Source organism: Syngnathus scovelli, chromosome 5, assembly GCF_024217435.2.
Source record: "Syngnathus scovelli strain Florida chromosome 5, RoL_Ssco_1.2, whole genome shotgun sequence".
In the NCBI taxonomy this organism is placed as follows: Eukaryota; Metazoa; Chordata; class Actinopteri; order Syngnathiformes; family Syngnathidae; genus Syngnathus; species Syngnathus scovelli.
In genome coordinates, this window is record NC_090851.1 from 3,217,501 (window position 1) to 3,234,360 (window position 16,860).

The 16,860-nt window shown below is 42.3% G+C and overlaps 2 protein-coding genes and 2 long non-coding RNA genes across 6 annotated transcripts in view; 2 read left to right on the top strand and 2 right to left on the bottom strand.

The window, feature by feature from the left end:
- Nucleotides 1–998, top strand: part of LOC125969618 (uncharacterized) — a 3,937-nt gene extending 2,939 nt beyond the window's left edge. Inside the window, exon 3 of the long non-coding RNA XR_007481634.2 lies at nucleotides 1–998. This exon is cut by the window's left edge and continues 1,766 nt beyond it. This is a non-coding gene — a long non-coding RNA (uncharacterized lncRNA).
- Nucleotides 999–3,345: 2,347 nt separating this feature from the next.
- On the bottom strand, nucleotides 3,346–6,449 carry LOC125969613 (dnaJ homolog subfamily A member 3, mitochondrial). 2 transcript variants are annotated; one of them, XM_049721882.2, is made up of 11 exons: nucleotides 6,214–6,449; nucleotides 5,926–6,062; nucleotides 5,759–5,842; nucleotides 5,473–5,670; nucleotides 5,062–5,214; nucleotides 4,845–4,992; nucleotides 4,629–4,693; nucleotides 4,425–4,553; nucleotides 4,217–4,332; nucleotides 3,832–3,926; nucleotides 3,346–3,655 (listed from the first exon to the last, which is right to left on the bottom strand). In XM_049721882.2, exons 1-11 carry the CDS (start codon nucleotides 6,413–6,415, stop codon nucleotides 3,522–3,524), a joined length of 1,461 nt encoding a protein of 486 aa, XP_049577839.1. In that variant the 5' UTR covers nucleotides 6,416–6,449; the 3' UTR covers nucleotides 3,346–3,521. The 2 variants fall into 2 exon arrangements, with proteins under 2 accessions (XP_049577839.1, XP_049577838.1); XM_049721881.2 differs by having other exon boundaries at nucleotides 3,346–3,658; nucleotides 6,214–6,448.
- Nucleotides 6,450–10,825: 4,376 nt separating this feature from the next.
- On the bottom strand, nucleotides 10,826–15,575 carry LOC125968948 (platelet-derived growth factor subunit A). Of its 2 annotated transcripts, none has more exons than XM_049720527.2 (6): nucleotides 14,739–15,575; nucleotides 14,453–14,548; nucleotides 12,810–12,912; nucleotides 12,143–12,336; nucleotides 11,923–12,049; nucleotides 10,826–11,494 (listed from the first exon to the last, which is right to left on the bottom strand). In XM_049720527.2, exons 1-6 carry the CDS (start codon nucleotides 14,799–14,801, stop codon nucleotides 11,484–11,486), a joined length of 594 nt encoding a protein of 197 aa, XP_049576484.1. In that variant the 5' UTR covers nucleotides 14,802–15,575; the 3' UTR covers nucleotides 10,826–11,483. The 2 variants fall into 2 exon arrangements, with proteins under 2 accessions (XP_049576484.1, XP_049576483.1); XM_049720526.2 differs by having other exon boundaries at nucleotides 12,810–12,917; nucleotides 14,449–14,548; nucleotides 14,739–15,569.
- Nucleotides 12,913–14,955, top strand: LOC137840314 (uncharacterized). The gene is made up of 2 exons (XR_011086871.1): nucleotides 12,913–13,398; nucleotides 13,691–14,955. It is a non-coding gene; the product is annotated as an uncharacterized lncRNA (long non-coding RNA).
- Nucleotides 15,576–16,860: the final 1,285 nt, after the last annotated feature.

Genomic DNA, 16,860 nt, shown 5'->3' on the forward strand with positions numbered 1-16,860 from the left:
CACACCCTCTTATAACTGGGACTACACTGAATTCAGAATGAAGCAATCACTCATGTCGAGTAGGTAAGTGCACCTGTCATCATTTGAAGTCCCTCTGATTAATCGGCAATAAAATTCTGCCGTTCTCACAGGCCTTTCTTTGACAGGGTCTTGCTAACAGAAGCATGGTCCGGGAAATGGTCCTCAGTTTTTGGGGGTCATCATGAGCTGGCTACAATTAATAATCATCAGGGTTTTTTGCCCAGATTTAGTCCAAATGTTCCCAAACGCAAATATTACGACTATTTAAGTCTGGGCAAGAAGTCTGACTTGAGAGTTTAAAGAGTGCAAATCAACATCAGTGCATTTCACAACGTGTTGACTGAAAGCCGAAGTCGACAGAGCAGAATGTGCTCGAGCTTGTAAATTTGTCATCAAGACTTCCGTCAGCTTTGTCTGAGGATGCGAGCAGAAGTACTCGCAATTTCGGTGGGACCTGAGTGACTCGTGCAAATTGAGCACCTCATTCGTGTTGGAGGGTCAAAACCAATGTTGTCTAAACAGCACAGTGTGCGCTACACGGCTAGCGACTCTTCTAGCGCAGCGCTCTCCATACACTGGCCTGCAGCTGTTATAACAAAATGGAAAAATAACCCCAACCCCCCTCCCTTCTCTTTCCATATCCCGAATGCAAGACATTTCAATCTCTCCGTCTACATTGGCCAACATTTTATTTTGGGATTTCTATTTGTAAACAATCGGCGTGTTTAGCGCTGTCATTTTGTGACACATCAAATTTGAAGACATGAAAATGATGCTATGCTAAGGGAAGTTAGCTAACGAATGCTGAGATGAAGTACAAGAGACAAGGGCCAGGATAAAAAACAGGACCACTTAAAAATTCAAGTTTCAGATTAATATTTTTTTTTTCCCTTTGTTTCGCAAAACTACAATGACATTATTCAAATTTCCTGGTATTTGTATTTTTTCCATCAAGAAAGCAGACTGAACCATTTTTTTGGGGGGGGGCAGCTCCTGAGTATTGCCTCCAAGAAAGACTAAAAAATATTTTTTTCTTGATATAAATTGATAAATTTCTTTTAGAAGAGATAATCCATTAACATGCTCCTTTCCATATGTTAAAATTTGTGGAAGCAGCCAGCGGCAACATGATTTGAAGTAGGCAAGCCTCAAACAGAGAAAAAAAAAAAAAACCGACCTCAAACTGTTAAAACGAGAGTAAATAATCGTCAGTGATTCTTACAGTTTAGAAAGACACGCTTTTTAGGCTATGGCAAGCTGGAAGCCATAATAACATGTGCCATTTTTTTTTTTTTTTTTAACTGCAGTCGTAAATAGCATCGTGTTTGTGTACGGGAGGCCAAAGGGTGACGTCAATTCCTGCCTGTTTCCCATTTTTCCTCAATCACAGCGACTTCTCTTCCACTTTGGGCCTGCCTGTTCTTACACCCCCGCAGTTTCGGCTAATTGGTCATCCAGATCATTGCCACATGCATTTGCTGCAGAGCGTGTGTGTGGATTTCAAATCCATCTAACGGGGTCAAGGAGACGTTCCTCGCCTCAAAACCGAACCCCAGATTGAGTATCAGATTACGAGATTTCTTGATGCTTCCCATATGGGGCTTTTAGAATCGGTTCTGGGCCTCCCACCCGCCTCTGAGACACACTGTGACATATAACAAACACACACTCAGGGATGAGCTCATGTTTAGTTATGTTTTTGCGTGGCTGACTAAGTAGCCACTTTTTGTTCTCCAAAGTTGGATTTATAGACGTGACAATGCATGTACACAAAAGTTTGACGTTATATCAGTTCATACATCAACTAGCAATGTAATGTTTACCGAAGCATTTTTGCTAGCGTACTGACCTGATTGTTAACTGCTCCGTGGAATGTACTGTTCTTGAGATTGCTTAAAGTCCATTTTAGAAATAAAATGTGTTTTTTCTCACCACAAAGACGGAAGGGTGTTGCAACTTTCTTCTTTGCTCTGCCTGGTCCAGAAGTCACAGGGTCACTGATTGATTATAAATTTGAAGACACCTGTGATGCTCCTTAGAGGTCACACCTTGTTCCTAAGGTCAGAATCAGTTTTGTTCAGTTTTTTTTGTCCATGGCTTATTTCATGAAATTGTCTTTAAAAAAATATATATTTCTATTGAACCACAAGTCAAATAAAATGTATGATTCTCAATCGGTAATTTTCCATTGACTTTAAATGAATTATTTTCCGATTTTCCGATTTCTGTGACCACCATGGGAGTACCAACAATTTTGTAGGCTTTTAGTCCTACTTAACATCTGAAAAGTTCAGTTTAATTAGGACAAATCCAATCATTCCAATTAAACCAGAGTATTGACAAAAAGTTAAGAACTCCAGCAAGCTCGGCACTCCAGTTGTCCAATTTGTGCCTTCACAAAAACGATTTTTCCCCAAAGGAGACCTTTAAGTCAAGTTTAGCCTTTGTTGATTTCATTCATTGATGTGACACAAAAAGCAACTTGTGTCATTATTATGAACCACATGTCTATGTCCAATTAGCCTCTTCCTGCTGCTTTTGTGCTGTTCTGCATGAAGACGTCTATTAATGCGGACAGCAAACTTCTTCCGACATTTCCCAGTTACTCACGGCAACCAGCTGTCAGTCACACATGATTGACACATGGCCACATTCATGTTTGTAAAGCACGAGACCGGACAAAGAGCGTCTGGCTTCATGACTCGGAAGAAGTGAAAAGATTCGACAAGGAGTATTAAATTGACTCTTGGTGACTCTATTCACCATTTAAGTCATTGTGAATGGTGTGTTCCCACTCTATGTTCAACATGGCGAATTTGGATAATTCTTCTATCAAATGTTCCAGGGGGCGAGACGGAGTATGTTTTTGGCAATTGTGTGCGTGATTATGGGCCTCTAAAAATAAAAAATATCATAAAGGAAATCTTTTCCAACAAGAAGCATTTCCGTCTGCAGGCTCGGCACTTTTTCCAGTCGGAGAAAGAAACAACATGGAGCTCAACCGTTGCTACATAATTACACGGGAGAAAGACGCCAGCTTCAGAACGAATCAAATTTACGACAACACCGAAGCCCACAAAAAGGGAAGAATGAGAAAGGGACGGACGGGCGTGAGGTTTGCACAATTCCCAAGAGAGCCTTCAATTTTTCTGGAAAATTATTATGGTGGTTTAAAAGGTGAATTTTGAACAAAGAATATGTGGTCCAAAATGCAGAGAAAGTGGATGGCCAGCATCTAACTTAAATCTACTTCTAAACCACACAGCAAGAGATGACGCCCCCTGGCTGTCCTCAAATTTCAACTAAAATGAACGAAATCTTGAAATGGTTGTGTGCTATTTATTTAAATATAACTTCTACAATATTATCCACAACTTTAATAAAGACAAGTTTTTACACTGAAGTCCTTTGCCACTTTTCTCCTTCAACCTTACATCTTCACACACTCCCCCTAGTGAAGACGAGTAGTACTGAAATCTGCCAACCTTGTGTTCTTAATTTCAGCTAAACATTTTTTTGAGTTTAGAAAAGAAGCCTCCTCCCTCCTCCTCTTCCTCCTTCGCCTTGGTCTGTTTGTCCTCTGCCTGTGCTGAGCTGCTGGACTTCATCCCAGAACCTGACGCTTTGGTTCCCCCTGCTGAGCGCAAAGCATAGTGTCGCTTAAATCCAAAAGTAGTTAATTGAAGGTACAGAGAAAAATAGAAAGATTTTAAAAAAAAAAACAGGCCTAATTTAAGCACCCCCCAAACAAAGGCAGCCATCGGTAAAGTTAAACCTGTTGAATCTCTACAATCATAATCATATGCTTACCTGGAGATGGAATGACACCATTAACCGTCCCAGGAACATCAATTTCCTCCTCGGCGTAACTGAGTAGAAGAGAACGCTGCCTCCGCGTCAACTTCCTGCAGAGACCGTCAACCAAGAATGAATGTGCAAAAAGACCTGCAACAGGAGCTTAAAACAAAGCACCAAATGCCAATCGACACGATACCACCCTCCCCACACAGTTTGACTTGAAATGTAAGCTAGGTGAAGAGCCTGAGCCACTTTCAAGCCTGGATCCGGTACCAAATGCACTGAGTAGCTGCACACTTGATTTTTGATTTGATTGAAAAAGTGGAACCTGACCTCTCATCCCCTGTACTAAGTACCGTCGGGTTTTGTTGCTCTCAACCCGTTTCCAGTCTCTTACTTGGGCACTCGGATCTTGATGTGCACGTAGTGATCGCCGTAACTGTAGCTGTTCATCTTGCGGATGCCTTTCCCCTGCAGCCGGATCACCTGATCGGCCTGACAACCGGCGGGAATCTGCAAACGCGGCAATCAGCGCACTTGGATTAAAAACGGCATTTTCGATGGACGTCCGATCATGGAGGAGTGACGCTTTCTAACCATCTCACCGCAATGCTGATGGTTTCGTAGAGGCCTTGCGCTGTGGCCGTGCCGCCCAGGACGGCTTGAGCCACGGAGATCAGCACGTCCGAGTGGATGTCGATTCCGTCGCGCCTGAACACGGGGCTCCCCTGGACCTACGTTGGGTCCGTTTCACCGAGAGTTAACAAGGGCAAAGGCGTTCGATGGTATGGCAGATGGATGAGGCTCACCCGAAACGTGATGAGAATTTCCTTCTTGCCGACTGACATGAGCACCTTTTGACCGTGTTCGACCCCTGCAGACAACGTACGTGTGCTCGTAACGTCGGACGATGTTCGACTAAAGCGTTTATGTCCTGCATGGCTGTCTGACTGCTCATTTTTTTGTCTTATGATGCAAATGAAGACGCAAATGAATTAAATGATGAAATTCCATCTCTCACGTACCGGCTGGAACCGGCACCGAAACCGTCTGCCTCTTCTTGGTCTGCCCCGAACCTCGGCACAGTGCGCAAGGCGTGATTACGATGGTGCCCTTGCCGCCGCAGCGTCGACACGAGCTCCGCGTCAAAAAGGGACCGATGTGCAGCGACTCCTAAAAAAAAAAAAAAAATGCAGTTTTGAATCGTTAATGAGATGAAATTACAAGAGAGGTGCGACTCACCATGCCGGTGCCGTTGCAGTAATGGCAGTGAGACACTTTGGTGCCCGGCTCGCTGCCCTTGCCGTCGCACCTCGGGCAGGCGTCCTCGAGGTTGACGGACAGCTGCTTGTCCACGCCCTTCGCCGCCTCGGCAAACGTCAGCTCCATCACAAACTGTTGACATGCGGGAGAAATAAGTTACGTGGCGAGCGATCTGTTGTCGTTTTAATGAGACAAAAATCCAATTTTTGATTTCAAACAATATTTAAAATAGCCCACCCATCAAACCCCCCAAACACACACTATCCTGTTAATTGCAAAAATCTGATCTCTTTTTTTTTTTTTTTCAACAAACCTACTGCCAAATAAAATGCCATGAACTTTTGTCCATCAATCACGACCTAATTGTGAAGGGCCTCGTTTTTCCCTCACCTCTGGCCGTTGCTCAAACATGCTGTTGACGTCTCGGAAGCCGCCGGCAAAATCCCCGAAGATCTTCCTGAAGAGCTCCTCAGGGTTGACGTTGGCGCTGCCTGCTCTGTAGTACTGCTGCTGGCCACCCTGACTAGCGTCGAAGCCGGCCGAACCGTACGTGTCGTACTGCTTCCTCTTCAACTCGTCGCTCAAAACCTGTGCGGCACAATTTTGTTACCTGACAAATAGTATCAATTAAAATTTATACATCGTGATTTATTCCGAGTGTGTTACCGGTCGCTACCTCGTAAGCTTCAGCCAGCTTGGCAAACTTCTCTTTGGCCTCCGGGTCATCGGGGTTTGTGTCTGGGTGGTACTTCTTTGCCAACTGCAAACAAAAGTTACTCAGATTGGACTGTTTTGCAGATTTGTGTGATGATTTTTCCCATAGAGGAACAACGGGGGTCTCACCTGGTAATATGCCTTTTTGATGTCCTTTTGTGAGGACGTGCGGGCGACACCCAGGACATCGTAAAGGTCTTGCTTGTTGGCACGTCTGGCGCTGGTGAGGAGGCACCGGCCTGGGATAACGTGAGGACATCGCGAGGCTGCAGACGGGACGACACAACTGTACTTGTCAATTGGGTTGTGTAAAAATGAGACGAAGACAAATCTTTAGAAAACTTTTCCCTGCATTTTTAAACATTTTAAATATCTGTTTGGACAGGCACTGGAGATGTTTTGCTAGGTTTCGCTCACTTGTCAGTCGGCTCAATGTCACCGCATTTTTGTGGCTCCGCGGGCTCGGGTGAGCCGCCAAACCTCCCAGATGTGCGGCTGAGGTCGTCGTTGAAAGGCAGGCATATCTGGCGGATACAAACTGGAGATGACCGCGGCATAGTTTGGAAATAAGCGACGCGTCGAACCAGCGTGTGACGAGCCGGTTTGCGGAGGACGCCATTTTAATTCCGTCACTTCCTGAGTTAGTAATGCTCAGCGCATGCGCGAAGATTTGTACATACTTGCACCAAACCTATTAACTGGTCATTTTCTCCTAAACTGTAAATGAGTCTTTTATTTCACATTGTAGATATTTTGGGTCACTTATTTGGAGAATTGCTTTAATTCAGCAACACTGGAGGGGTTTCAAGCATAAATGTCGTTCAGTCATTCCACAAAATTCAATTAAATTTGTCCTGATTTTAACTTCAAAACGGCAGGTGGCGTCACCAATCTGTTAAAATCAATGTAGGTACAATGTAAAATTAAACAAACGTAAAACCACACAAGATTGTTTTTTTTTTTTTAACTTCAACTGGGTCATTTGTAAAGTAATGTAAGAGGACTCATTCAAATTCCAAGCTATCTCTCAATCAATGTTCCAACTTTATTTTGGGAACATTTATTAAACAGGCAAGCTGACACAGACCAGATACAACATATTTTTTGCCAACAAATGACTCCTAAGACTCCAAATCAAATGCTATGAGTCAAATGCTTATCCTTTGTCTGTTAATCTCTCCAGCTATAGAGATGGATGCTCTGAGGTCAAGTCGTCAAATCAGTGGGAGGTGAGGCAGAGGGCTATCATCTTATCTTTATAGATCATCTTTGAAAAAAATCCGATAAACAGACCTTTGTTGACTTAATGATTATCAAAAAGGTTTTCTTGTTACTGCAATACTTGCCGTGGTTAATACAACCTAGGACATTTTTTTTTTTTACAAACTTAGCCAATAAAAACTATTCTGATTTGATTCTGACTTCAAACAAAATCAATTTTTTCATCAATTTTCATGCACGAACAAAATGTGCCTGTTTTCAGCCAGCTATCATGAGTTTGCCCCTTGGTGACATTCTAAAGTTACTTTTAAAGAGCAGAAAGCTTCCCTTGTCGTCAAAGGGGCTTTTGCTTTTTGGTCGCCAGTCGATTGCGGCTCGGCTTCTCGAGGGCTCGCAAAAAAGCGTGACGGCGAAGTGACCTCGCTTTCTCAAACGAGCAGCTGTTAACCTCGCTTGTAGGCAGACGATAGTATCTCCGACAAATCACACCATGTTCAGCAGATCTTCTCTGTTGTGGAGATAATGCAGCTGTTATGGTTACAAGCTCACACTGAAATGACGAATTGTTCGGTAGTAAAAACTACATTCAACTATTACTGAGTTATATTTGAAGAATTTATTCTAATTTCTTTTCATCAATCATCGAAACCAGGTCTAGACTGCAATGTCTTTAAGAAGACCCATCGTGACTGAAATGTTCCTCGCTAAACAAGCTGCATCAATACATTGTGTTGACCTTCTCACCCACCTGAGTGCAGCCTCCAGGTACAGGTCAACGACCAGAGCTTCGGGTCAATAACCAGGTCCCTCGTTGATAGAAGACAACCTCTTTCAGCTCCATTTTGTTTCATAGACGGACAAAAGACCAGATAGGATACGCTGTGATGTTTGTGTCATCCATGTTTCCTTCAATCAGGCTTTCTTCACCTGGTATCCCTTCAAACCACGGTTGTTTTTATCCTTTGTGAAGGAACGTCACTGAGGTGTGAAGGAGGGCAACGTCGCAGGATGTTACTCTCTTTCTCCAAAATGTTTAGTAAACAAACGAAGGTGCCGTGGCATACTTGACTCATTCTTGACACATTTTAACAAATTTATATCTGTAAGTGTCTCAATGAAAGACCAACACTGAAGCCCAATTTCAATTTCCATTTTTTCAGCTTTTAGCCATGTTCAAATATTAATTCAACAAACTCCCGGTTGGTGCATCAAATGAATTTAAAAAAAAATCTTCCCAGCAACTTCTGCAATATTTTCAATAACTAATCATCGCTGGTTGGTTAGGATGATGGGAATATCAAATCCGGTTCCAAAAAGATTAAAGTGAATTACTCGTGTAAATTCGACCTCAGTGCCGACTCAGCGAGTCCCATTGGTGGTCTTCCTTCCTTTGTCCCGCACGGACAATAGGCCGGCCCCCCTCGGGTGAGACTTGAAGGAATCTCGATGCCCGTAGAAAGCAAGCTGGCACCTGACGACATGACAAAGCCCAAGTCAAGAGGTTGGGAGTCAAAGGTCACGGAAGCACTCCTGACGCGCTTGGTGGAGAAAACGTGTTGGATCACCTCTGGGCATTTTTACACTGGCAGATGTTTCTGTTTTTTAAGTTGGGATGATTGATGTAGTTGGCTCAGCATGTGACTCAAGACTTTATATGGACACCTTGGGTCTTAACATGCAGTGTCAATCAAGATGGTTCAAAAGTACTCTAGCTAAACACACCGCTAATCATCAACCTTTATTCATACTTTTTTTTTTTACTACCTGTTCCAAGTATGCTACACTAAGCTACAATGCAAACATCTCGCATGAAAGAGACTTTTTGGTAAAAAGATTATGACCTGCTATGTCGGCAGAAACCGTAGAAGTACGTTAGCTAGCACGCTAGCTAACTCTTCTGCTAGCTTAGGGTTCTTAACGGTCACAACATTAAATTACCATGTTAGTTTCTCTCAAAAGGTGTCATCTAAATCAAACTTATTGACATTATCCACAAGAAAAAGAGTGTGTGGGATTGTTTTTGAATGATAAATATGACTTTGCCGTCAGTTAATTAGCAAATGAAATAAAAGCTCACTGCGAGACTTCCTCCCATCCTGTGGATGGTCCATTAATGTCGGAGTTCCACTGTTTCCTCACCTTGCTTTGTGAACATTATTGATGTGAAGGGTTTAATGATTATCTTAGCCTCTTAAGCGTGTGTAAATCATCATCATCGGGAGTAGCAGCAGGACTTCTTCCTTGTGGAAACCTTTCATTCAGTGCACCGTGTCCACTCTTGAAATGTGGCTTCAATAAAAAGTCAGCAAAAGATTTACAATTGTCCGGCGACCCTGTGAGCTCCACTAAGGTCGTCTTCTTTCTGCCTTTTAACATGTTTTCGTCTTTATCGCCTTATATCTCATGTCAAATGCTTCAAAACATGTGGAGTGAAGGCAGACAGATTTATTTACTCATTTAAATTTAATGATCAATTATTCATTGAAATACTTAGCGAGCAAAAACATTTTTTTCCAATTCTTGTTTTTTTTTTTTTCCAAAATGTATATATTACTCCCATTATACTTGATTGTAGTAGTTATCATTTTAAAAAAGGGCCTTGAATGTATTGATTTTAGTATTCATTGATTGATTCATTCATTCATTCATCACCCAAATTGCGAATCACGAGTACATTAAAAAAAAAATATATATATATATATATATACGCACACATTTTAAATAAATGGTGTGATGGTGATTCAAGGTATCAATAAGTAAATCATTGATTGGATAAGTACACCATGGGCAGCGCCACATCTTTTTTTTTTTTTAAACTTCCTTTCAACTTTCCATCTTCCACTGTCCCGTTAATTCCCCGGATGATAATCTCTTGAGCCTCACCCGGGTTCATAAAGTGACCTCTTCGCCTCGTGCAAACAGAAGATAATCCTCTTGTTACGACTATGCGTGCGTTTCACGAGCAAAGTATGAATTTTTTAAAAAGTTTTTACGAAAACCATTTTGGCATCAATATTAGGAGTTACTATCAAACTACCATGCAAGTAATTTTAGTAGCGAGTAAAAAGCATATGAATGAATAAACGTTTAACTTTGTTTCAATGTGGACCCAAGACACAAAACTAAAATTGGATAAAATTGGCCAAGCCTGCCGGAAGTTCCAGTAGCTGGTGGTGACTCATCTAGATAAACTTTAAGAGGATCTATTTTTGTGGCTCAAACATCTGAGTGTGAGAAAAAAAAGATGGTAACTTACAAAAAAAAAAAGATTTTTCACAATTTTCAAGCTTAATTGTTAGGGCGGAGCCATAAAAAAAAATGGATTTTAGCCTCTCACATGGCACTCTTTGGCATCACAATGGCTCTTAATGGCTTTGTGCTAAATGCGAGTACAACCTCGAGGGATTAGAGAAGGCGAAACATGCCGGAAAGACATTAAAACCATCGTCGGAATTTGCTCACAGCTGCGTGGCTTAATCTCACGGCAAGCCTCCGAAATAGGTTGCCTTGATTGTTGTACGAGGGGGGGAGTGGTGGGCTTCATGTTCCGCAGCATTGCCCAATCAGCATGCCACACCTTTAACAAGCCTCCTGCTCGAAAGTCCATTAAAATGTATTTAACTCCCCCCCCCTCTGCAAGAGGACTCCCCGTGTCTGTTTTCACAAGCTAGGCTTTTGTGTCTCTTTAAAATAGAGGCTAAAACAAAAAAGGAAACCCCGCAGGGGATGGAGACGAAAGAGAGGGGCTCGGGGGTGACGGTAGGGGTGTGTAAAAATGTCAACCCAACCAGTGAGTGCAAAACTGAGGTACATCCCAAGCAGTGATTTATGGTTTCAAACTAAAATGGAAAATATAAAACCTCCGAAAAGTGACCCGAGTCTTCTTCTGTGGTCTTGCGTGCTGCTCTGCTCTCACTTACATCTGGGGTGGAGATTTTAGCTTTTCAGCATTATGCACATAATCTCTCACACACACACACGCACCCTGCGGCCGATTCCCTTTAAGGACAAATACTCCCGTATAAATAGTTTATTAGTAACGGTTACATATCAGGATGTTTCCCCTTCTTTTTTTTTTTTGCCACGATAAGCATAGCACAAGCGGTCATACAAACAAGAGCGAGCATGATGTGCAAGATAGATGTGAGAATATTTAAAAAAAAAAAAAAAAGTCTTAATTCCACCCTCTGAAGGGGATATATATAATCCAAGATGATGAGAGGGTTACCGTGTAGAAGAATTCCCACCTCCCCTTTTGCTCCCATTTCTCCATTGAGGAACAACAGGGTCCTGTTAGCCTGCTCGCCTTTGTGGGTCAAATTTCCATCAAAGGTCCGGAAAGGTGTCGGCAATACTTCCTTTACGGAAAGTTCCGCAAGCGTGATAGCGTCAAAAATGTGCAGTGTATCCTTGTCTTGTTCTTGTTGTCCCAACTGCTGCTCTTATCCATCGTGCGTTTAGTTTGTTCACCTGATGCCTGATGGGAGAAAAGTGGAGCGGATATGAAATCGAGGACGGACAAAAGTTTTACAAAGTAAATGATTTTAGGAGTGTGTGTGTGTGGGGGAAACAAAAAATAAATAAACAAAAAAACCCTCAATTGTTTAGAATTCGCTAATAAACATTGATAATAAAGGGCACGAGGGGAAATTTGGACAAAAAATTCCGGGAATAATCACAAAAATAGTTCGTCATGAGTCAGCCGAGCGAGAACTCAGCTGGAGGCCGCTTTCCAGCTTGACCCAGAGACTAAAACCACTCTGTTCATGTCCTCCGGGACCAGGAAGTGGTCTCTCGGGAGGTGTCTGTGGTTATTACCATAAATGTGAGATATTGTCACATTCAGGAAACGCACACAGAGAAAGGAAAGGAACCATAAATACCTCCCTGGCTCGAAACACTCACCGTTGTCTGTGTTCGAGTCGGGATTGAGTTTCCGCCTGTTCCCGCACGAGCACTCCAGGTGGTCCTCCAGTCGAACCTCTACTTCCTTCAGTTTGGGCCGTCGTCGCACATATTCCACCTTGGCTACCTTGATAGACACAATCGCATTCAGATACGCAAAGAAATTACAACTAGACTATTTTGCTTCAAAAAACAAAAACTGTTCAGAATATTTGATTACCCTGACGATGCGGTGGTGCTTGCGGGCCGCCCGGCACCTCATGTTGCTGGTGTTGCAGCAGCCTGTGCAGCGCTTCACCTCCACGCACGGTGGCCAGATGATGAAGTTGGCGGCGGTGGGGTCCACCTGACTGCGAGGGATCTCGTAAATGGTGGTGCGTACTTTGCAGCCTGCAGGTAAGGCCTCCTCCACCACTACAGGGGGCGATCAAGAGACACTTTTAAGATCCTATTTATATTAAGCGTCTTTGGGTTTTTGAAAAGCGCTATACAAATTTAATGAATTATTATTATTACCGTATTTTCCACACTATAAGGCGCACCTAAAAACCTCCAATTTTTTTCACTGCGCCTTATAATCAGGTGCGCCTTATATATGGACCACTATAGAGCCACTACAGCAGGCGTGTCAAAAGTCCGTCCCGCTGGCCAAATGTATATCTTATATATGGACAAAGTTTTAAAATGGGCCATTCATTGAAGCCTTATAATCCAGTGCGCCTTATAGTGCGGAAAATACGGTATACACACACACACACACTCATATATATACGTATTTTTTATGTGTGTGTCACCAATGATTATTGTGCTCGTCTACATTGTTTCACAAGTGTGGCGTGTTTGCGTATGAAGTTTGCGCAAGCGGATGTGTGTACGCGTGCACTCACCAGTGCTCCGCCTGTAACGCGCATGCGTGTGCTCTTGCTTAACTTCCGGGAAAGCGTGAGAGAAGACCTTGTCATAGTCGTGTTTGGTCTCCTCGATCGACTCCTTTTCTGGACGCAAGACAAAACAACACATTGGGATTCCACACTTTTTGTGTCGACGCACACAAAAGGCATCGCTCCCGATAGCTTGCTTGCATTGTAGCGTGAAAATGAACATTATTATGAGAACATTTCCGACATGCATGCGCCTCTGTGATGATTTCCATCTTGATGAGATTACACTAACTCAGTTATTGGGCTTGCACATGTCCCCTGTTTGCTTGCTGGCATGAAAACACGTTGTGGTTTATTCCAAGATGACTTGAACAATCTCTTATGGGAAAAAAAAGCTATTTACTCTTTGGATTGCACAGGTAAAGCTAACAAAGTATCCGCTGTGTGTCGGAGCACTCCTTCCACCCCACCCCGACCTCCTGCTTGGCTGATCTCAACCCTGACACGCAGGAATCCAGGCATGAATTATACATGGCAACATTGTGGCCTTCCAACCCAGACTAAATAATGGGCGGCGTGACAACAGCATAATGAAGTGAGCCACTTGACCCCCACCCAAGTTTTTTGGGGGGGCATCACACTCCATTTGCATGTCAATAATGCCAAGGTTAATGGTGGCATTGCACATGAAAAATTAATCCACAGTCGCTATTTACCGAACTAAATGTCAACCTTCAACAATTAGCCTTAGCGGCAGGGTGAGGTTACCATGACATCATAAGCAATCCTCTTAGACTCAATTCTCACGAGCAAAAATCCTCACAAGAGTTCCAACTTGTGTGTGGAATTGCTGAAGTGTTAATTTCCTTTCCAAATTCTTCTTCTAGGTTTTTGGCAAGCGTCTCGCACGTCTTCAGGGTTCACCGAGAGTGGAAAGAGCAAGTCGGGGCAAGTTGGTCTCTTAGCAACGTTGTGGTAATGAGATGAGAGGACAGCATCCTTTCCCCGAAGAACTGGACCAGAACAACCGTATTAATGTGTCCAATTTGTTCTTTCATGCCACTGACTGACTGATTAGGAGGGAGGGGCGGCCTTAAGACGTTCAACATGTCGTATTCAGAAATTTAATAGTTTAGAGTAACCACTAGTCCCCATTTTTAGACATTTATATGGTGCACATATGATTAAAGTTGCTTTAATCAACTACTTGTAGCTAGGCAGATTATTTGGAGCACCATTACTCGCAGAAATAAAAAAATATATATATTTGCATTTGAATTTAGGCCAACAAAAGGCAGCATAGGCAACATGTTGGATTAATTAATAGCAAGTATAATTAATTTCTAATTAGACAATATTAAATTAATTGCCAAATAGACATTTATTTAATTTTTATAGATTATTTTTTACTTTATTTTAGTATTTTTATTTTAAACTGTGATGTCTACATTTTTAATTTGATTTTTCTTAGGAGTAGGCTATGCTTGTTTGTTTATACTGCAAAGTTTCATCAGTGCAGTATTGTTATTTTAAACTGTGACTTTACATTAATTAGTTTTTTTAGGAGTAAGCTAAGATTGTTTGTTTATACTAGAAATGTTCATCATTATTACTAAAAGAAGGGTTAGAAAAGAGGCATTTTTACCTACGGTGTCTATCTCAAGCAGCCGCTGGAGGTCGTTGATGCTCCGGATTTCGTTGCGGAAGAGCCGCTCCACAAGCTCCCGCGGAATCGAGGACTCTTGCTGGGTGGAGGGTGAAAGAAAAGTCCGGTGTTTTATCGCTACGCAGTTTTGTCTTTCTTCCAAACAGATTCGTCAATCAAATCAGCATGAACTTGTCTTTATAAAAAAGATTTTTATCGTTTGAAAAAGTTTGGTTAAATATTCCAAATTAATTTCCGAATATGAACCTGCCATTTTTGGGTGTAATTACCTCCGCAGCGGCTCGTAAGATGCAGAAGCAGCCGGCGAGGAGCTGATAGAGCGCGGGTCTCATCTCCTCTCAGATACGCTGGAAAGGCTCCGCAAAGGGGCGAGGGTACACTGACGGAGCCCGGGTGTCGCTCCCTGCTCTCGGCCGGAGCTCAGAACCATGCCTCGGGAGAACAATGTCGTCCCAGAAGAATGGAGTTAGTTATTCTTGTTTCTTCCTCTTCAAAATACAAAGATTAAAAAAAAAAAAAATGGAATCCACAGACGCGTCAAATGATCCGTTTTATAATCCACTAACATCCCAAGACTTCCCGGTTTTCGGTGGTACCGCACACTCTGAAGTCCAGACGTCTCGGCCCCAAGATGTAACTGCGCGCGTCCCCGTCAAAAAAAAAAAAAACGGGAGCGCGCAGGCTACATGCACACATAGTGAACACGAACCAAGCAGATTAACTTTAAAGTGGAGCTACATTGTTGGAAAATTTAATAGCTGGATACAAATAGTTGCGTCGAACACCCGTCCTCGAGCAAAATCACCATAAAAAGATTAACAAAGACATAAAAGTCAGGAGAAATGATGACGGTGATAAAATTGAGGTTGGTTAATGTCTAACGCCTTGTGCACATGTGGCAGGGTTGATATAGCAATAAAATTGGTTAATAAGTGTCTAGATTGCAGGTGAATGAGTTCCAACTACAGGATTGTTGGGTGCACGATCTACCAGCGGAGGCGCTGTTGAGTTGCGACGAGTACAGTGATCCCTCGCTACTTCGCGTTTTGTTTACCGCGGCTTCACTACATCGCGGATTTTTTTTTTCAAAATTAAAAAAAACATTTTAAAGTCAAAATAAAACTTCTAAATTGAGGAAACATGTGTCCAACCTTTAGGGCAATGTAGTATTGCTCTAAATGTTTGTTTACATTCCGTTTTCAGGTGTTAGCACGATCGCGAATTAGCATCTTTCCGCTAACTCATTAGTCTGCCCAGTACTTCTTGTTGGTGACTGTATTTCGCGGATTTCACTTATCATGGATGTTTTTTGCCACGATAAACGAGGGATTACTGTACAACTGTTCGTGACAAAACATTCACTTTCGCCATTGACATGAATGAATATTATACTAAAAAAATATTTAGTATAATGCAGTGTTTACAGTGTGTATAAACATGAAGAAAACATCTTTAGCAAGTGGCCCTTTTCTTGCAGTTACTTATTAACGTACTTTGAGTGTGCCTATGAATCTTTAGGAAATTCATATTCGTTATGCTTCCGCCATGTTGACCACACGCCTATACATTTACATTTTTAATCTTGTTCATGCATGAAAATACTAGCACAAAGAAAAATCCACCAGTACGCAGTTAGACTACACTTGGCGCTGGGCACCAAAATAGGGCCCTCAGTCTCCCTTTGTCTCCTTGAATTTGTCTCCCACACACACACACACATGCAAAGTTGTCGTGGAGGCAAAGTGGGTCACAACCAATTCAGACCTTGAATGGCGGCGCGCTGTCACTTCCTGCGTCCTCACATTGCACGATGCACCTCACTCGTTGCTTCTCTAGACCGGCTCGCCTCCCCGCTGTCAGAAGGATCCAAGTGTGACCACCACACACAAAGAAACTTTCATCATACAGTAGATTGGGCTAAAACCCAAAAGGGACTTTGATCCTGCAACAAATTTGGAATTGAAGTGATAACTGGGAATGCAAAGTTGCTATTTTTATTTTATTTTTTTGCAACCAAACAACAAGAGGGGTGCGCCAGTGGGTTAAGATTAGAGCAAGGTTTTAAGAGGGCAGCCACAGAAAAGCAAGGGTGTGTGTAAAGAGACCTTAAGGCAATAAATGTGAATTCTATATAGATGGATACAAAATGGGTAGGGTTGGGTTTACTCACACTAAAGAGAGAAAAAAAAAATATTCTTGACTGTACACGTTTTATTACGACTTCTAAAAATAAGTTGTTTTCAGTTGGATTCGAGAAATATACTTTTTTCTATTTTACGCTAGCTCAAACTTCTCTTTGCAATTCTTACATTCTAAGTGAAACAGAAACTAGCTAGCATACGGAAGAGCTAACTATAAAACACAATTAAGGTTGTGTTTTTTTAAAATTCA